This window comes from Plectropomus leopardus, chromosome 3 (assembly GCF_008729295.1).
Source record: "Plectropomus leopardus isolate mb chromosome 3, YSFRI_Pleo_2.0, whole genome shotgun sequence".
Lineage (NCBI taxonomy): Eukaryota > Metazoa > Chordata > Actinopteri > Perciformes > Serranidae > Plectropomus > Plectropomus leopardus.
This window is the reverse complement of record NC_056465.1, coordinates 36,748,992-36,767,355: the sequence shown is the minus strand read 5'-3', so window position 1 is coordinate 36,767,355 and position 18,364 is coordinate 36,748,992. Positions and strand designations below refer to the sequence as shown.

Sequence of the window (18,364 nt, the reverse complement as noted above, 5' to 3'; positions counted from 1 at the left end):
AATTTTCGTCCTTAGTCTGCCCCTGCTGAGTGAGTTTGTGGACTCCAAACTCCATTTTATGTTTTGTTTTTTTGTGTTTTATTTTATTTTGTTTTGCTTTGTTTTGTTATTTTATTTTATGTTAAGTTATTTTACTTTTAATTCATTTTTTTTATATTTTATAATATTTCAGGTTTTATTACTTTATTTTATTCAATTTTATTTTGCTCTATGTTATGTTATTTTTATTGTATTTATGTAATTTAATTTAATTTAATTTTGTTTTTTGTTGTTATTTTATTTCATTTATTTTATTTATCTAATTTAATTTAATTTTGTCAATTCATTTTATTTTGTATTCTGTCTTGTTGTACTTTATGTTATGTTATTTAATGTTATTTTATTTTAATTTATGTTGTTTTATTTAATGTTTTTATTTCTTTTTATTTTATTGCGTTTTATGTTATGCATTTCATTTATTTCATTTATTTATTTTTATTAAAGTAACCATACCGTGCATTAACAGGGGGAGGCGCTGTTTGACAGCGGTGACCGCAGTGCGGCGCGCTCTGGTCCGGCAGGTGGCGGTGTGTACACTTCACCTTTCTTTGTGATGCTGCTTTTGAACACACAGAAGAAGAAGCAGCTGCTCTGAAGTGATGCTAGCTGCTAACGGTCTCTGCTCACTGCTGCTCAAAACTCTGCAGTTTGACGTTTAATCTCCTCTAATCTTATTTTAAATGGAGCCTCGTGACCTCCGCGCGCTGTCGGTGAGAGCCCCGGAATCAAAACGCTTCTCCCGCGCTGTTTTGTGAAGATGACGTTAGCGTTAGCTCGTTTTGTTGGCGCGGCGGTTAGCGGCGGAGCTAACGTTGGGCTCCGGTCTTAACGGTGTTCAGGTCGAGTCTCCGCCGATGGCCGTTAACGAGATCCAGTGAATAAAGCCGGATTATCTGGAGCTCCTCTGCTGGATCAGCCGTCAGCATCAGAGACGTTCACCGTGTGATGATCCAGCGGGGCTTTGATGGGGCTCCTCAGGATCATGATGCCGCCCAAGTTCCAGCTTTTGGCTGTTTTGGCTTTCGGAGTGTCGATGCTTTTTATTGAGAACCAGATCCAGAAACTGGAGGAGTCCAGAGCCAGACTCGGTGAGACCCAGACGGACGTGGTGCTCTGTGGAAACAGGTGTTATTGTGCCGTTATTGTGGTGTTTGACTTCAGTAAAATTATGTTTTAAATGAAACTGTTGGTGTCAAAAGAGCTGAGTTACATTAAACCGAAGAGAAGAATTTATTAATCCCCAAGAATTTATTGAAGCTCAACAGTTAAAGAAGAAAAAAATCAACCTTTAAAAATCACCAAAAACGGCAATATTAAATAAAAAATAAAAATCGTCCAAAATGTGTTATCCAGAAATATCAAAAAAAAAAAAAAAATTCAAAGAAAAGGAAAGTAATCTTTAAAAATAATCGGTAAAATCAATACAAAGTACAGCCATTTATAGTTGCATACTCCTCTACAATCAAATTAAAATAGTCCCTCCCCAGTGTGTAATTTTTTGTTGTTGACATGCCTCCTTCTTTTTGCACCATCCATAAATGACAAACAGTCCCTAAGTCACATTTCAATAATCAGTTCTAATCCTGTTCTGATTTCAGTATATTTTTCAATAATATAGATTTTAAAAAACTATTATATAGTTATGTAAAGGGACCAATAAGGACCATTGATGGCTGTTTCAGAGAATATGTGGTCTTTAAAATTTTCCTCAAAGACCTGGAAAAGTCCTGGAAATGAATTCATAAAAATGTGTTCATGTGTGACATGATCACTTATGAGACTGCACATCTATCTCCCTCAAATACTTAAAGTTTCATCAAACGCCACAGAAAACATGTAGAAAAAAGTCAGAATCTGCATCTTAACACTGACGTTGTTGCTCTTGAGTAAAGCTGAACTTTGAGGGTAATGAGAGTAACTAACCTGACCGTGTACTGTATTATAGCATCTTTAAGGAGAGGGGAATCACAGGGTTAAAGTGCACAAACATCCTGCCGACACTCGGCTGATCCAAGAAACACTCACAAGGCCACTTCTGTAATTGGCTTTAATTAACATTGTAGTGGAGAAATACTTTAATTATGCTTCGTGTCAACGTTAAAAAAAAAAGTTAATTACGCGTTGTGATGTTATTGTATGTGAAGGACTATGTTGTTTTCTTTCATAAAGACACGCTAACAAGCCTCGCTGGCTAATTTAAAACTAGTTTTTCATGAATACTACAGATGCATCTTTGTATTTATTGTTGTGTTGGTGGCCTCACACCTGCTGTGTGTGTGTGTGTGTGTGTGTGTGTGTGTGTGCTTCTAAATCAATTAATTTTTGTCTCATTAAAATTCAGACAGTAGTGAATTTCCAAAGCGTGATCATTGATGTTAAATATATTTTGTGCCCGTGCAGAGCGCACCATCGCCCGACACGAGGTGGCTGAGGTCGAGCAGCGTCACAGTGATGACACCGGGAGGGAGTCGTCGCCGCTGTCAGAAAAAGACGACATGGTCATCATCTACAACAGAGTCCCCAAGACGGCCAGCACATCCTTCACTAACATCGCCTACGACCTGTGCGGGAAGAACCGCTTCCACGTCCTGCACATCAACACGACCAAAAACAATCCTGTCATGTCTCTGCAGGACCAGGTGAGACCATCATGGCTGTTCCTGTGAGTCTGGAAGGAAAGTTTTTCTTTAAGATCACCAAATGTTTTCAAACAAAAATAAGTGCCAATTTTTTTTCTTTAAAAAGATTTTTTTTTCTCCATACATTAAAAGAATTATGAAAGGGCAAAATTATTTTTAAAGGGAAAAAAATGCCCAAAAATTCTAGAGAAAGAAATTCGACAAAATTATTTTTCTTTAAAAATGACCCCAAAAATTTCAATGATGAAGAAAACAAAGGCATATTTTTCATTAAAAAGTGCCCAAATTTTGTTTTTAACAATTGTCAAAAAAATTAAAGATAAAAAAAATCACAATTTTCCCTTGAAAAATTACAAAAACATTTTAAAGAAAAAAAATTGAAAATAAAAAAGAAAAGTTTATATTGGGAAAAAAAAATCGCCCAGTTTTTTTTCTTTAAAAATCACCCAAAAAAACTCTAGAACAAAACTCTAAATGTCTTCAAAACTCACAGTCCCTGCAGAAAGCATGTTCAAAAAACAGTAAAGAAATAATAAAATAATTATAATACAACCATTTAAAGTTGTATGCCTCTGCCCTAAAGCCAAAAACAAAAACACAAGTCCCTCCTCAGTGCTTACAAAAAGTATTTGACTTGCTGCGCCTTTTGTGCACCACCCCTCCCCTTTCATAAATAACAAACAGTCTTTAAGTCATATTTAAATATGCATTTCTAACCCTGTTCTGAATTCCACATTTTTTTAAACAATATATCTAAAAAAGCTATCATGGTTATGAAAAAGAACCAATAAGGAATATTGATAGTCGTTTCAGAGAGTTTTTGGTCTTGAATTTTGCCACTAAGTCAGTGAAAAGTCCTGGAAATGTATTGATAAAATGTGTATGAACTTTGATTGCAGCATTTAAATATTTTAATTAAAGTGCAAATACTTTATTTTTAAAACAGCTGCTGGACACTGTTGTTAATACAGCAGACAGAAGAGTCCTTTGTTGGCAAACAGACGCTCCGCTTGTGACCGAGTTGTGGGCACTTTGATCATCACAACAGAAAATCTGGAATTAAAAATAGCCCATTTTTGTGGCCCGTGTTGTCCATGAAACCTCTTTCATGAATGTGCTTTTAATACTTGAAGAATATACAGAGCCTTTGAGCTCATATTAACAGCCGTACGTCACATGTTTGCAATGCAGAAGTTCAGCAGCAGTGTTTAACCGTCTGACTGCAGCATTTCTATCTGTTCTGAAGAGCATCTGCTCAGAGCTCAAATCTGTCAGCGATTTCTGCAGAAGAACACGCAGCATAAAATGATGGCAGTTAAACAGCGCTGCATTTTAATTTCTATCACATGCTACCATGTTTTAAAGGTTACATGGTCGGCATGCAAACCAAAAATATTTGGTGCTCAAGAGGTTTTGCAGACAGGAAGCTGTCGGTCACTGAAGGTCTTTACTTGAAGCAGTTGACGGTGGCGTCTGCATTAAGATACGTTCAGACTGATCTGTTGGTGGATGGAGATGAAGAACGATGAGGATTTGGTTTCTTACTCAATCAAAGCTGTCTGAGCTCAGTTTGATCGATCAGATAAAGTATTTCAGCTTCAGGAGAGACCGAGTTTCGGGGAAACATTGTTGGAGCCGAGGTTAGTCGGTAGTTTGTGACCTTCTCTTGTAAGATACAAAGCTCTGGAGAATATTCGTGGCATCAGCACATATATTACGGCCTGTTACTCCGGGCGCATTTATATCGCTGTCAGTGCAGCTCAGGACACAAAGTGTAAATGCCTCAAAGCTACGCTCGTGTTATTTTTGGCTGCTGGTGCCAAGGTAATATCCTGTCTGCTGCCTCCCTCCATCTCACCAACAGTCTGTTTCCTGTGAGCACGATAAACCAGACGAGGAGAGAGAATCAGTCTGCTGGCGGCGCGGAGCTCGACTCCTTTTACAGCGCTCAGATTTGTGTCCGGTGATAGCGTTTAGCTTGGCCCAAACTGGTCAGTGTGTTTGACTCAGTCGTATTTTGACTTTCTCAGACCGCAGAGTGTGTGTCGGAGATAACAGTAATAAATGGAGGCAGTTTAAAGCTGTTCAGGACCAAAAGGAAATTGGTGCTTTTTGATGTTAACTAATGAAATTTGTACTTCCATTCACATATATGTGATGTAAAAATAACAGCATTAAAACAGTTTTTGTATTAAAGTTGTGTGATTTCGGTTTAACTGAGGCTGAAACTACAACTGAAGACAAGAACAGTAGCTCCCAAACCATGGGACGTAATCCCCACTAGATGTCGCCAAAGCTTGACGAGGGGTTGCGAGGCCGTCTTGATTTTAAGGGATGTGAGAAAACTTTAAAAATAAATAAAATATACAGTAAGCCAGTGATAATACACTTACAGTCGTGGGCCGAATCTGGCCCCTGACAGGGTGGCAGGTGGCCCCCAAACCATTTTCTAATTTATAGTAAAAATGAAGTGATTCACACTGAGAATTGATTTTGTACTTTTAGTATTCAGGATGCCTGAGCGCATAAAACAGCATCAAAATAGAGCTTCTTTATCAAAAAGACACTCCAATCCTTGAAATGTCCTAAAGTGTTAGAAACGTTCTCATTCTCCGCTGGTGTCTCCGAATGTCCGCTCGCTCTCATTCGCTGCCGGTGTCCCCGCCAGTGTCTCCGAATTTCCGCTCCGCTCTCATGGTCCTTCAGGTGATTCCAGTCTCTTGATGCGGCCCCGACACTGTCCTTTATCAGCATTCTCGCTGCTTACAGTAACCGCTGAACACCGCTGTAATGTTGTAAATCCCAAAAACCTCCTAAAATCCTTAAAACATCCTGAAATCCAAGAAATGTCCTTAAATCCTATAAATGTCCTTCAATCTGAGAAATGTCCTAAAATCCTCGAGACATGTATGGCGCTGCTGTGAGTGGCCCCTGGCCTCCTGTCATTATTGGCCCCAGATTCAGTAAAATCCAAACGTGCGAGTCTTCAGCAGAGCCGGACGTTTTCTCTCCTCGGTCTCGTCTGTTTTCTGTGTCTCCTCTGTGTCTCCTCTGTGTCTCCTCTGTGTCTCCTCTGCTGTCCCATAATGACTTTCCATTATCTTTGGCTACAGGTGCGCTTTGTCAGGAACGTCACCTCGTGGAGGGAGATGAAGCCCGGCTTCTACCACGGCCACGTCGCTTACCTGGACTTTTCAAAGTAAAGCCCTTCATTTCCTGTCGTGGCATTAATATCCAGATTAGTCACAAACAGTCAGCGGAGCAGATGGAGGCGGGTCGTGTCGTGTGTTGATTGCTGACGTGAGCTTTAGCGTTGATTAATAGCATTGTTGTGCGTATCTCCCCCGACATCGTTTCAGCGATCGCAGGTAATTATCCTGACGGTGTTCTTCAGCCGGAGACGCTGATAACTTACAGACTCTCCCTGACGCAGAACTCAGTCAGATCACTGAAAGAAAACCTGTTTCTGTTCGCCAGTAAATGCCGTTAACCCTTTAGGGTGTGCTTCAATATGACGCACACTCATATCGCTCTGCGCACAAAATTCACGCTGCGCAGTGTCAGATATTCACATTTATATGATTTCTACTTTCATTGAGTTTATTTTTAATTATGAAAATCAAATATTCATCAGTTTTCAGAATTTTAACCCTTTCAATGCCAGGTTTTGTAAAGATGCCACTATGTTTTAGATGAACACAAACACAAAAATGTAATTATTTTCATTATACTACATGCTGAGTGTGTTATTATTATTATTATTATTATTATTATCACAGTCAGGGATATGTCAATAATTAGCAGCAACATTCATTTTTCTACATTATTGTTTTTTTGTGTAGAGTTAAAATACTCACACTTGTACCGCTTTGCACACAAACTGCACTTTCATTAATATCATCATCATAAATATCAAATATGCCAAGTTTTTGTCATGTTTTGTCATGTTTTTAGATGAAAAAAACCCACAAAACAATTACAATACATTACAATGATTAGGTTTTTTAAGTGTCTGTTTAATGCAAGTAAAATCTTCAATCCTTTTTTTTTTTTTTTTTTTTTTTTAGATACGGGGCAAAGAGTAAACCCATGTACATAAACGTGGTGAGGGACCCCATCGAGCGCCTGGTGTCGTACTACTACTTCTTACGTTTTGGGGACGACTACAGACCCGGTCTCCGACGCAGAAAACAAGGAGACAAAAAGGTCTTCATGTAGAGTCCTGTTTGTCTTATTATTGTTTGTCTGCACATTAATGCTCGATAGCAACGGTTTCTGTTGTCTTTCAGACATTTGACGAGTGTGTGTCATCGGGGGGGTCGGACTGTGCCCCCGAAAAACTCTGGCTGCAGATCCCCTTCTTCTGCGGACACCACTCAGAGTGCTGGTGAGTGAGCTGCTCGTCAGGAGAGAGAGACGAAACCAGCAATAATGGTTACAATAACATAACATTTACCAACACTAATAAACATAAAAGTAATAAATTATATTTATGATAGCATATAATGTTACATGCAGATATTGTAGTTTATGTATGTGGCAACAGCAGTCACATTAAGCACATTTCAAGGTTGAAATTTGTATATATTGCCTTTAAAAAAAAAATCCGATATCAAACCACCTGTGATATGTCTTGAACTTTATCTAGAATAGAATAAAATAGAATAGAATAGAAATACTGATGATAAAGTTATGTACAGTATGTACAGAGAATAAAAAAAGCCAAAAAGACGTGAAGATCTCATAATGACTGTTAGACCTGTTTTATTAAATATGAACATTTGATCGTGATTGTGACTTCAGTCACCTAGTTGTGAAAGTTGTAAGACGATGTTCAATTTCTGTCCGCACTACGTGTTCAGGGAGATGCTCCACTCTTTAGTTTTTTTTTTAATAAAATAAAAATAAAGATTTGTGTCCTCTTCAACATCAGAAGTGAATCATTCGGTTTTTCCTACATTAGGGATTTATTGATCATATCTGATTTTGCGTGCAGGAATGCGGGCAGCCGATGGGCTCTGGAAAAGGCCAAATACAACCTGGTGAACGAGTACCTGCTGGTCGGAGTCACCGAGGAGCTGGAGGACTTCATCATGATCCTGGAGGCAGCGCTGCCACGCTTCTTCAAGGGAGCCACGGACCTCTACAGGACAGGTACACACACACACACACACACACACACACACACATTACTCAACATCATGGACTTTGCAAATAGCAATTTCCAGGCCTGGAAAAATGTTGGAGAACTAAATATACCCTGAAAGTCTTGAAAAAGTCATGGAATTTTGTTTCACACATGAGGTGTTCAAGAACCGTCCATCTGTCTCTGTCTACATATCTATTTATATATCTATATATCTATCTATCTGTACACTCAAATACATACAGACTGATAGATAGTTATGTAGATATATAAATAGATATGTGTATAGATAGATATCATTCATAACGAAATATTTCCTACAAATTGGAATAATACGTTTAATTTATAAGCAATTTCTCATATATACTGTAACTTATATAATATTTATTTCATTTGTCTTCTATAAAAATATATATGTACATCCATATACACACATACTCATGTATATACACAAGTACACTCACACATGCACATATACAATCATATACATACACAAAGTCCCGGAAATGTTTTTGTAATTTGTTATTTATGGTAAAAATGTGTATGAACTCTGCGAACTGGTGACACTAATTTTGGGTGTCAGAGTGTGTGAAGTATCCGTGTTTTCACGGACGTGGATGTAAACTGTAACAGTGACCTGACGGGTTTTCGGAGGCGTGCGCTGGCGTGGTGATGTTCTAGTTTTTCTGCTGGTCGTGAAATCATCAAGTGAAGCTTTTTTTACGCTCACTGATCCGAGTTTTTTAGACTGACAATAAACCCTCTCGTGTGCTTCCAGGAAAGAAGTCCCATCTGCGAAAGACCACCGAAAAGAAACCCCCCACCAAAGAGACGATAGCCAAGCTGCAGCAGTCCGACATCTGGAAAATCGAGAACGAGTTTTACGAGTTTGCACTCGAACAGTTTCAGTTCGTGCGCGCTCACGCCGTCAGGGAAAAAGACGGAGAGCTTTTTGTCCTGGCTCAGAGCTTCTTCTACGAAAAGATCTACCCCAAAGTGAACTAAGAGTGGGACTTTCCAGGACTTTCCAGGACTCCATTAGAAGTCATTTACACTGGGAGGAAAAGACCATCAGCGAGTGGTGCTGGTGAAAGCTTTTTTTGACCGTGTTCGAGAGCAGAGAATCCGTCAGACTGCACAGAGGAATTTCTCTGTCTTTTTTAACGCCGGTGCAGCTGTTGAACTTAACGTGGACAGAAAGCGTCGGTGTGAGCCGATACATCTCAAAACCCCCCAGACGCAAGCGGCCGTCGATTATGAATTTCTGCGTTTGGTTTTTAGTTGGAGAGCCGAGATAAAAGCAGCAAACCTCAACAAATTTAAAACCACTTTAACCCTTTGAAACCGGGATCCACATCACTTTTTTGTGCTGCGTTCAGACGCCTTTCACACGTCTTTAAACCTCTGATCCCTGAGCAAAACGGATCCGTTTCTTTCAAAAAACATGGGAAAAAAGGCAATGAGCATTTTGGTTACAAATGTCTGAAAAAAAAGTAAATTGGAAAGTTTGAGAAATTAGAAAATAGAAGTTTAAAAAATATATTTTAAAAGATGTCCAGATAACTGTGTTTAAAAATGTTATTATTATTATTATTATTATATTTCCTTTTCTTTTTATGTTTGGTTGTTTTGGTGTTGTTTCTCCTTTTCCTATGATTATGATAATTGCTGTTGTTATTATTATTATGTCCTTTTTTGTTTGTTTGTTCTTTTGTTTTATTATTTAATAAATTTCCCTTTCTTTTTATGTTTGGTTGATTTGTTCTTTTTTCTGCTTTTCAGGTTATTTTCTTGTAATTTTTACTCATTTCTGGCTAATTTTGGGGTCTCTTCCTCTCAAATTGCTCTTGCCTTTTCCCTGTGTTTCTAAAAGAAATACAATTTTCCAGGTTTCGAGGGGTTACATGTGTTTTTCTGACTGATTTTTAAAGCTCCATGTTATATTAATTTTTTCCTCACATTTCAGATGCACAAAGTCTTGTTTACAAGTTACGGATGAAACTGTAATAAAATCAGCATTTGTATATAGCGTATTAACATGCAGGGAACATGTTTTTGGACCAAACGGTAGCAACAGAGAACAGATTGGACCATTGCATCCTTCGGTGCGTGACTGTTTTTTTTTTTTTTTTATTCCACGGAGATGTTCTCAATGTGTGGGCATGTTTAACACGTCGTCTCAGTATTTTATCACAGAGACGGTGCTGCTGCGTCTCTGATCGAGCAGCAGCTGGAGCGGGACGGAGGTACGAGTGAGCGGGATGTGAGTACAGGGTTTCCCAGAGCTTTCACAGGGTGACGGGGGAGAGGTGATAGTGCCTTTATTATAACATTTAGGACTTTTTTTTTTCTCATTTTGATCCCACTTTCATAAACTCTCTTTTTTGTGAGTGTATGATCGATAGTTTCTGTTTTTCTTGTTTCACACATTAACAACCTAAAGATAAATTCTGTCTGCACATGTCTTGACTTGTTTTTATTCCCTTCTAAGAGTTGTTGGTTGTGTTCATAGACCAGAGGTATTCAACTTACGGCCCGCGGGCCAAATCTGGTCCCTGATAGGGTGCAGGGTGTTCCCCAAACCATTTTCTAACTCACAATAAAAATAAAGGGATTCACACTGGGAACAGTTTTTGTACTCTTAGTCTCCATAAGGTGTCAGAGTTCATAAAACAGCATCAAAATAGAGCTTGTTTATCAAAAAAAGTGCCAGTGGAGGATCCCCCACACCCCCGACAGAGGTCCTGGATAAGACCCTTATGTCCTGAAATCCTGGAAATGTATTAAAATTCTACAAACGTCCTAAAATTCAAGAAACGTGATAAAATCCCAAAAGTGTTCTAAAAGCCTAGAAACTACCTGAAATCCTCCAACTGTCCTAAAATCGAAGAAACGTCCTAAGACATGCCCTTAAAACCCGCAGGCCTGCGGGTCTGGAAGGCATGTTTTCCTTAAAAATCAACTATCAATCATTATAGTATTGAAGTATAGAAGTATTGAAAGGCATATTTGACAGAAAAACCTTAAAGAATAAATGTCATTTGTTTTTCTTTCAAATTTGCCAAAATTTTAAATGACAAAGAAAGGACAAACACGCAGGCCTGCGAGTCCGGAAGACATTTTTCTCCAAAAGTATATATAATATATATACAAAACCATTTAAAGTTGTACGTCCGACCCGTGAAGCCCAAATACAAAACATAAGTCCGTCCTTCGTGCTTGAAGAATGATTTGACCCGGACCCAAGTGGGATTATGAGCACCGGTGGTGGTCTTCTGACATAAACAAACCCAACACGGCGGCGGCCCTCTGACCCAAGCTTCAGTCATGATTGTGGACACTGAGAGCTGCTCGGCCAGCAGCACCTCGCGGTGTTTTGATGATCTGGGGAATCGGTCCCTCCCCATTTCTGTTCTCGCTCCCTTTTGTTTCTCTTCTTTTTTCTTTCTTCTCTTTCCTTGTCCTTTGCATGTCTTTGTCCACTGAGGCGTTCATGCCGTCCTAAGAGGGACGGTGTTGGTTGCATGCGCACACTCACAAAAGAACAAACTGCATTCATATTTCAGTTTGTGACAAGTGTGACACAAACCAGAAATATATACGTGCAGACAAACAAAAATAGGGAAAAAAAGACATAAATGTGAAACAAATTATAATAAACAAAAAAAATAATGATTTGACACGACTTCTCCTCCCCCAAAAATAACCAACAGTCCCTAAGTGACACTGAAACATTCAGTTGAAATCGTGTTCTAAATTCGTTACCAGTATATATTTTAAAAAGCTGTTTTATAGTGATGAAAAAGTACAGATACAAAGTATTGATGGTCATTTCAGAGAACGTTTCGTTTTTCAAAGTTTTGTAAACTAGTAAAAATGCGTATGAGCTCTGAACTCTGAACTAACTAAAGTCGCCGTCGACAGCCAGTCCAAAAAACTGCAGATATACAAATGATGCAGTATTTTCGTCAGTGGACCAAAGTCTCAGTCACCTTTGTGTTAATAATTTGTGGACAGATGGAGTTAAGAAACATTTATTTAAGTGAAAATATTTAAAATGATTATTTTAAGTGGGATCAGCTTGTCAAAAGTTAGTGTTTGTCCAATGTCTCCTCTGCATGTGGACAGTCGGGTTTGTGTTTTTGCTCTTTTCGGGAGTCTCGCAGTGATTTAAACGAGCCCACTAACTCTCGACTCCATTTTTTCGTCTTTTGGCTCCATAATTACAGAATAATTGCCTCGCTATATCTTACTCAACGGGGAGTGCTTAACCACTGAAACCGTGAAATAACAGACTGGGGACGGGATGATCTGCTGAAGTCAGCGGTATCACCAGCGACTCTGCTGGGAGGAGAGACGGGAGGGAGGGAGGGAGGCTGTCTGCAGGGACAGACACTCGCACGCTCCACCAGTCCACAGCCTGTTCTTGTGTCGACACAGAGACGAGCACAAAGGCCCCAACCCATATTTGACGCTTTGTGGCCATGGACACAAGGAGAGGCCGCCCGTCTCAGAAAATAGAACTCAATTAACAGTTTAGCTGCAGGCATATTGGAACATTGTTTCATTAACGAGATGAATACAGTCTGATAATTACTTCATCTCAATTAGGAAAAAAAAAAGGCCACACTCTGTATTGATTGTGGCTGATGAGCTTGAAGGTTAATTAGGAACACAATATTTCTGCTTTGTTGTTGTTTGACAGTAGTGGGAACTGTTTGTTTTTTAAGGACTCAAAAAAAAGGTGATTTTTATCTATTCAACAAAAGCTTTTGTTGCAGCAGAATAACTCTGCTAACCTTGACTCCAGCTTGTGTTTGCACAGTTTTGGCAGCAGTTTGTGTCTTGTTGTTCCGCTGTGAGCCACTAGAGAGAGCCGTGGTCCTTCCGAAAACCTCGGACTGACGGAAACGCTTCAGCAGGCCCCCATTAATGCACCTGTGCAAAGCCGAATGGAACAAACTAATAGTGCATTACCATTAACAATACAAATTACACCATTAGGCACACTTGGCTCTCAGGCCTTGTGATCGCTATAAATAGTTTCACTTGGTCTTGGACAATTTGTGCTGTACTTGCATAATGACAGCACTCAAATTAATTCTGGTGTGCAGATGGAGTATTGCTGTGTTTTGTGAAAGGGGACTTTTTTTATGATGTTCCTCCTGCAGAACCACCTTTTGCAAGAGATCAGAAACCCAAAAATCAGTAAAATGTCTCTGTTACAGCCCATTCAGAGCATTTGATCCTGTTACGGGGCTCATACGGTCAGGAAAAACCTGGAAACGTCATGGAATTTGCAAATAGTAATTTCAAGGCCTGAAAAGTTTTGGAAAAATAAATATAATCCGGATGTTTTGGAAAAGACATGGAAATCTATTTCATAATCCTGTGTAATATAACATGATGGGTTGAAGAACCGAATTCAGAATCAAAAACTGCCAAATGAAAAAAAAAAAACCCAAAACATCCTCAAGAAAATGGCCCGAATGCTCATCTTAAAAATTGCCCAAAAATTTTAAAGAAAACGAAAACTGTCAAATGTTTTCTTCAAAAATTGCTGTACTTTTAAAATTTAAAGGCCTTTTTAAATACAAACAAACAAACAAAAAGCTTTTCTTTTAAAATGAATACAAAATATAGCCATTTAAAATTGTATGCCTCTCCCCTAAAGCCAAAATAAACTAAAACTAAAAAAAGTGCTTAAAAAAATATTTGGCGTGCTTTTTTGCGCCACCCCGTCCCCTCTGATCAGTAACAGTCTCTGAGTTATATTTAAATGTTCTGAATTAATCATTTTTCTTGAGTTTATTATTTTTTAACATATTATACGTTCAAAAAAACCATTTTATGGTGACGTAAAAGAACCCGCAGAGAGTACCGATAGTCGTTTCAGAGAATGAATGGTCTTTAAAATTTGCCTCAAAGTCCTGGAAACGTCCTGGAAATGCATTGGTAAAAATGACCCCTGCTGTTATTGCAGAAGCTGTGCGCAGAGCAGTGACCTCTTTTTGTCAATGAAAGCTGGCCGGATTAGTAGAAATGGCCCTCTGGATCGGTTCTGGAGCCGTTTCCAGCGGACCATAGGAGACCCAGCACAGTTTTTGCAGCGAGCTGACCTCAAAGTGGCTTCACTCCTGCTCCATAAAACAAACAGAGCAGAGCAGAGGCAGCTTGACTGCCCCTCACTGGGACTGTGGACAGGACCTTAAAGCGCTTAGCCAAAGGGGACCATTATGTGGACTACTTTTTCTCCTCTATGTAAATGCGCCACACTGAAAGGGGAGGTAAAATTGAGCCAGCATGTCGGAGGCAGCGGGCCAAGAAAACTTGCTGATATTCCTGCTTGATGCAGATGATGGAGGAGAGAAAATGATGGCAACAATCACCGTCATAAAGCTTCGCCAGATTCATCCGATAATGGTTTTTAATCGTCTCCCAGTTACACATCGACATCGGATGACGTGCAAAGAAAGTTAACCAAAACTGAAGGTCCAGTGCAGGAAGACTCAGCCGGCTTTGACTGAGGGCCGCTTTTAAAAAATGACAGGAGGTCAGGACCAGTCGCAGCAGCCCAAACGTGTTTCCAGGATTTTACAACGTTTCTAGAATGTTAATAATTTTCTATGATTCTGGATGTTTGTAGGATTTTAGGATGTTTCTAGAAATTTAGGATGTTTCTCAGATATTAGCATGTTTTTAGGATTTTAGAACATTTCAGGATTTCAGGATGTTTCTAGAATTTTTGGATGTTTCTGGGATTTTAGAAAATATTTAGGACTTAAAGAAATTTCTCGGATTTTAGGGAATGTTTAGAATTTTGTTGTGTTTGTTGGATTTTCGGATGTTTAAGACTTAAGGACGGTTGTAAGATTTTAGGACATTTCCAGGACTTTAGGACAATTCTCAGAATTTGGAACATTTCTAAGATTTTATGACTTTTTTAGATTTCATGTCATTTCTAGGATTTTAGGACAGTTCTTGGATTTTATGAACTTTCTGGGATTTTAGGACATTAGGGTCTTAGCTAGGGCCTCTGTTAGGGGGTGTGGGCGATCCCTCATGTGCAGCGTAATCCCACCATGTGCTGAGTAGCCTCAGAAGGATACCTAGAGCGTAATATGTGGACTTGAAAGTTCACTAACAAAGCAGCGATGTGTGACTGATCGGATGAGAACGTGTTGTCGACTCGCTGTTGGAGCCTCAAGTGGACTTTTGATGAACTGCAGTTTTTGGCACCTTCAATTTGGCTTCACTTTTACTTTCTTGATTGAAGGCTGAGGCCAACAAACAACAATGCAGTGGTGATTTACCAACACATTGCTGTGTTTCAGGCTCCCAGTGTTCGTGTTTTGTAGTGACCCAACGCTGTTCCTCCAGCTGGGATTGTGCCACAAAAGCAGTTGTTTTTACCGAGACATTTCTACATTTCGGGTGGGGATTGTGCTCCCATATTTTAGGCCAAGACGTAATCTTTTCCCAACTATAACCAGCAGGTTTTGTGCCTCACCACACTTTAACCACAGCACATATTGGTCACATAATAACATGCAAATGGTGTCTGAGGTTTGCAGAAATGTATAATGCCAACATTTTTTCTGGCGAATTCTATGCGGCATAAATCACAGCCGACACTTTACCTGAGCAGTAACCCGTGCATACATCCTGCTGGTCGCAGAGACTCTTTTTATAGATGCACTCTTATCAATTAAAAAGACGGCAGACGAGGAGATCACAGCACCACATCCATCATTTACATGTAGGAGAACATGATGTAATACATAATGGACAATATGAGCCTGTGAGCACAACAGGGAGGTTGACCCCGCACAGGAAACTCTCTGATACTCTTAATTAGATTGCAGTATTGTAGTTTGACCTTGGTGGGAGACACTCTACACTGCTGCGTCTCTCTCTGTGTCTTTCTCTCGCTCGTGGTTGTGCTGGCAGGCTGAGAGCACAGAGTGGAGCATGGGCATTTTCTCCTGGAGGGTAGGAGAGAAATGCAATCAGCAATTCAATCGTGGCCATTGTGTAGCAGTGCTGATGAGCTTTGCAGAGTAGATAATGGATTAAATTATTTATCCCCCCCTCCTCCTCCTCGGTGCTTATTGTTGCCTCCTCTTTGTGCTGCTACAGCGGTACACAGACGTAGGTTGAAGGCCTAGATCACTTGCTGCCTTTCATAGATCTAATTTTTCTAATTAGCGCCTGAATGCAGAACGTTCTCTCCCCCTTTACCCCCTGCCTCCGCCGCGGCGCTCATTGTCTGGTACGTTCCATGAGGTGAGCATGTGAACCTTTCAGCGTCCAATTCAATGACAGAATACCGCCGTAGCACCACATCGCCGTCACTCCTCCACGCACTGCTCTTATTGAGACGCTAAATGATCTTGATAATAACCTAATCAAGGACACTTTCTGAAGATGAACGCTGTTCGCCCGCAGCAGCTGTGCGGAGGAGCGGCTGATCCAGGATCAGGAACGCCCTGACCGCAGCTTTCACAGCTCGAAGTGTTTTCTGTTATATGGTGAGCGTACGGAAAAACAGATTATCTACAAATGGAAACATGGGCGATCTATACACGATATTGATTATGGAGGCCATCAGTCACTTTGAGACTCAGCTGCAGCACCATCGTTAGTGGTCAGCTCAGGGAAGGCTAACGTTAACGATACTGAGCTAGCTGCGAACGAAAGTCTGTTGCTGTGCAGCAGCTCTCTCATTCATTGGCTCCAGGTGTGTATGTTAAAATGTCACAGAGTTAGCTGCTAACAAGAGTCTGTCGCTGTGCAGCAGCTCCCCCTAATTCATTGGCTCCAGGTGTGTATGTTAAAATGTTACTTGGCTGCTAAAGAGAGTCTGTAGCTGCGTGGTGGCTCACTGTTCTGTTTGGGGAAAAAATAAGTTTTATGGTACAGAGTTTGCTTCTAACGAGAGTCTATCCCTGTGCAGCAGCTATCTCATTCATTGGCTCCAGGCGTGTATGTTACTATGTTACTTAGCTGCCAGCGAGAGCCTGTAGCTGTGTGGCGGCTAGCTCTTGACTCAGGAGATGTGTGCTCGCTACTGAATTAGCTGCTAAAAAGAGTCTGTAGCTGCACAGCAGATAATTCTTCATTTTGGGAAATTAGTAGGCTTTGTGCTGCAGGGTTAGCTGCTAACAAGAGTCTGTAGCTATGTGGTGGCTTGCTCACTGTCTCTCACAGCTTGGGAGATGTGTGCTTTTTGCAAGTGAGTTAGCTGCTAATGAGAGTGCGTAGCTGCGTGGTGGCTTGCTCACTGTCTCGGGAGATGTGTGCTTTTTGAGACAGAGTTAGCTTCTAACAAGAGTCCGTCTGTGCATTGGCTTGCTCTTAAGCAGGGGAGGAATTTAGGCTTTGTGCTACTGACTTTGCTGCTAACGAGAGTCTGTAGCTGTGCGGCGACTTGTTTTTTGACTCGGGAGATGTGTGCTTTTTGCTTCTGAGTTAGCTGCTAACGAGAGTCTGTAGCTGTGCAGAGGCTGGTTCTTGGTTCGTACAGAGTGGGTGTGTGGTTATGTTATGGATGAGATATTGAGCAGGCTTTTAGGCCCGACTAAAAAATCCTGCACACAGAAACTGTTAAAAACAGTTTAACGGTTTAACTCCACCCTGCAGCACAGTTCAGTCTTTTCATGTTTAAAAAACATTTTCTATCATTTCTAAAGTTTTTAGAAAGAACTGATTCTGCTTTACCTATAGACTTTGAGATATGTTTACTTCCACGATATGTCCAGTAGTACTTTTAGCACCAGCATACAGTCCTTTATATATACAGTTACATACATGCTTGTGTCTCAGTGAGCACGCAAACAGGAAAAACTCATCTCTCCACAGTGGATATTGTTCCTGAGTGTCAGATCTAGCAGCTAACACAGGCCCGTTTTAGACTGTTGACAGATGATGCAACTGTTGTGGTCACATCTGAAAAAAAAAGTGCCACCATGATGTCTCACATGCAGACTCGGTGTCTACAAACACTCTCTTTTCTTCTTGTTGTGGCCGGTGGAGGCTTGCATGTACTCTAAGTTCCACAGCAGTGTGGCCTGCTTGTGTTACATACTTTTGTGGGCCGCCTCCCTGACAACTGGCAACAAAGGACCCATTGAGCGGAGGCAGCGACGAGGGGCTTTGATGGGTAATCTGCATGCGTTTGTAGAGGGAAACTGGAGCTGGGTTAAAGGAAACAGGTGCAACTAATTACAATATCCCCAGTCCTTTTTCCTCTGGATTTCCTCGCGCTTTCTCTCCTTCTTTCATTTTGCTTTATCATCCTTGTTTTCCTTTTTTGCAAAATCTTTTGCACGGGGTAAAAATCCCTAATGAGACTCCACTATACACACAGGCTGCAATAACACAGAGCGTGCAGCGTCGCGCTCCTCCTCCTCCTCACAGGTCAGACTTCAAAGTTTCGAGGTGAAATCTATGAGAGAAGTAACAGGAAGACGTTTTAATTTAATACTTAACACCGCACGTGTTACGGCTTTGTTCTTTGCACGTCATCGACGTGCTTTCC

At 40.3% G+C, this 18,364-nt stretch overlaps 1 protein-coding gene across 1 annotated transcript; it reads left to right on the top strand.

Moving 5' to 3' along the window:
- The first annotated feature begins 604 nt into the window (after positions 1 to 604).
- hs2st1b (heparan sulfate 2-O-sulfotransferase 1b) lies at positions 605 to 9,354 on the top strand. The gene is made up of 7 exons (XM_042514292.1): positions 605 to 1,127; positions 2,440 to 2,678; positions 5,792 to 5,877; positions 6,746 to 6,884; positions 6,968 to 7,065; positions 7,675 to 7,832; positions 8,603 to 9,354. The coding sequence occupies exons 1-7, from the start codon at positions 1,004 to 1,006 to the stop codon at positions 8,827 to 8,829; spliced, it is 1,071 nt and encodes a 356-aa protein (XP_042370226.1). The 5' UTR covers positions 605 to 1,003; the 3' UTR covers positions 8,830 to 9,354.
- Positions 9,355 to 18,364: the final 9,010 nt, after the last annotated feature.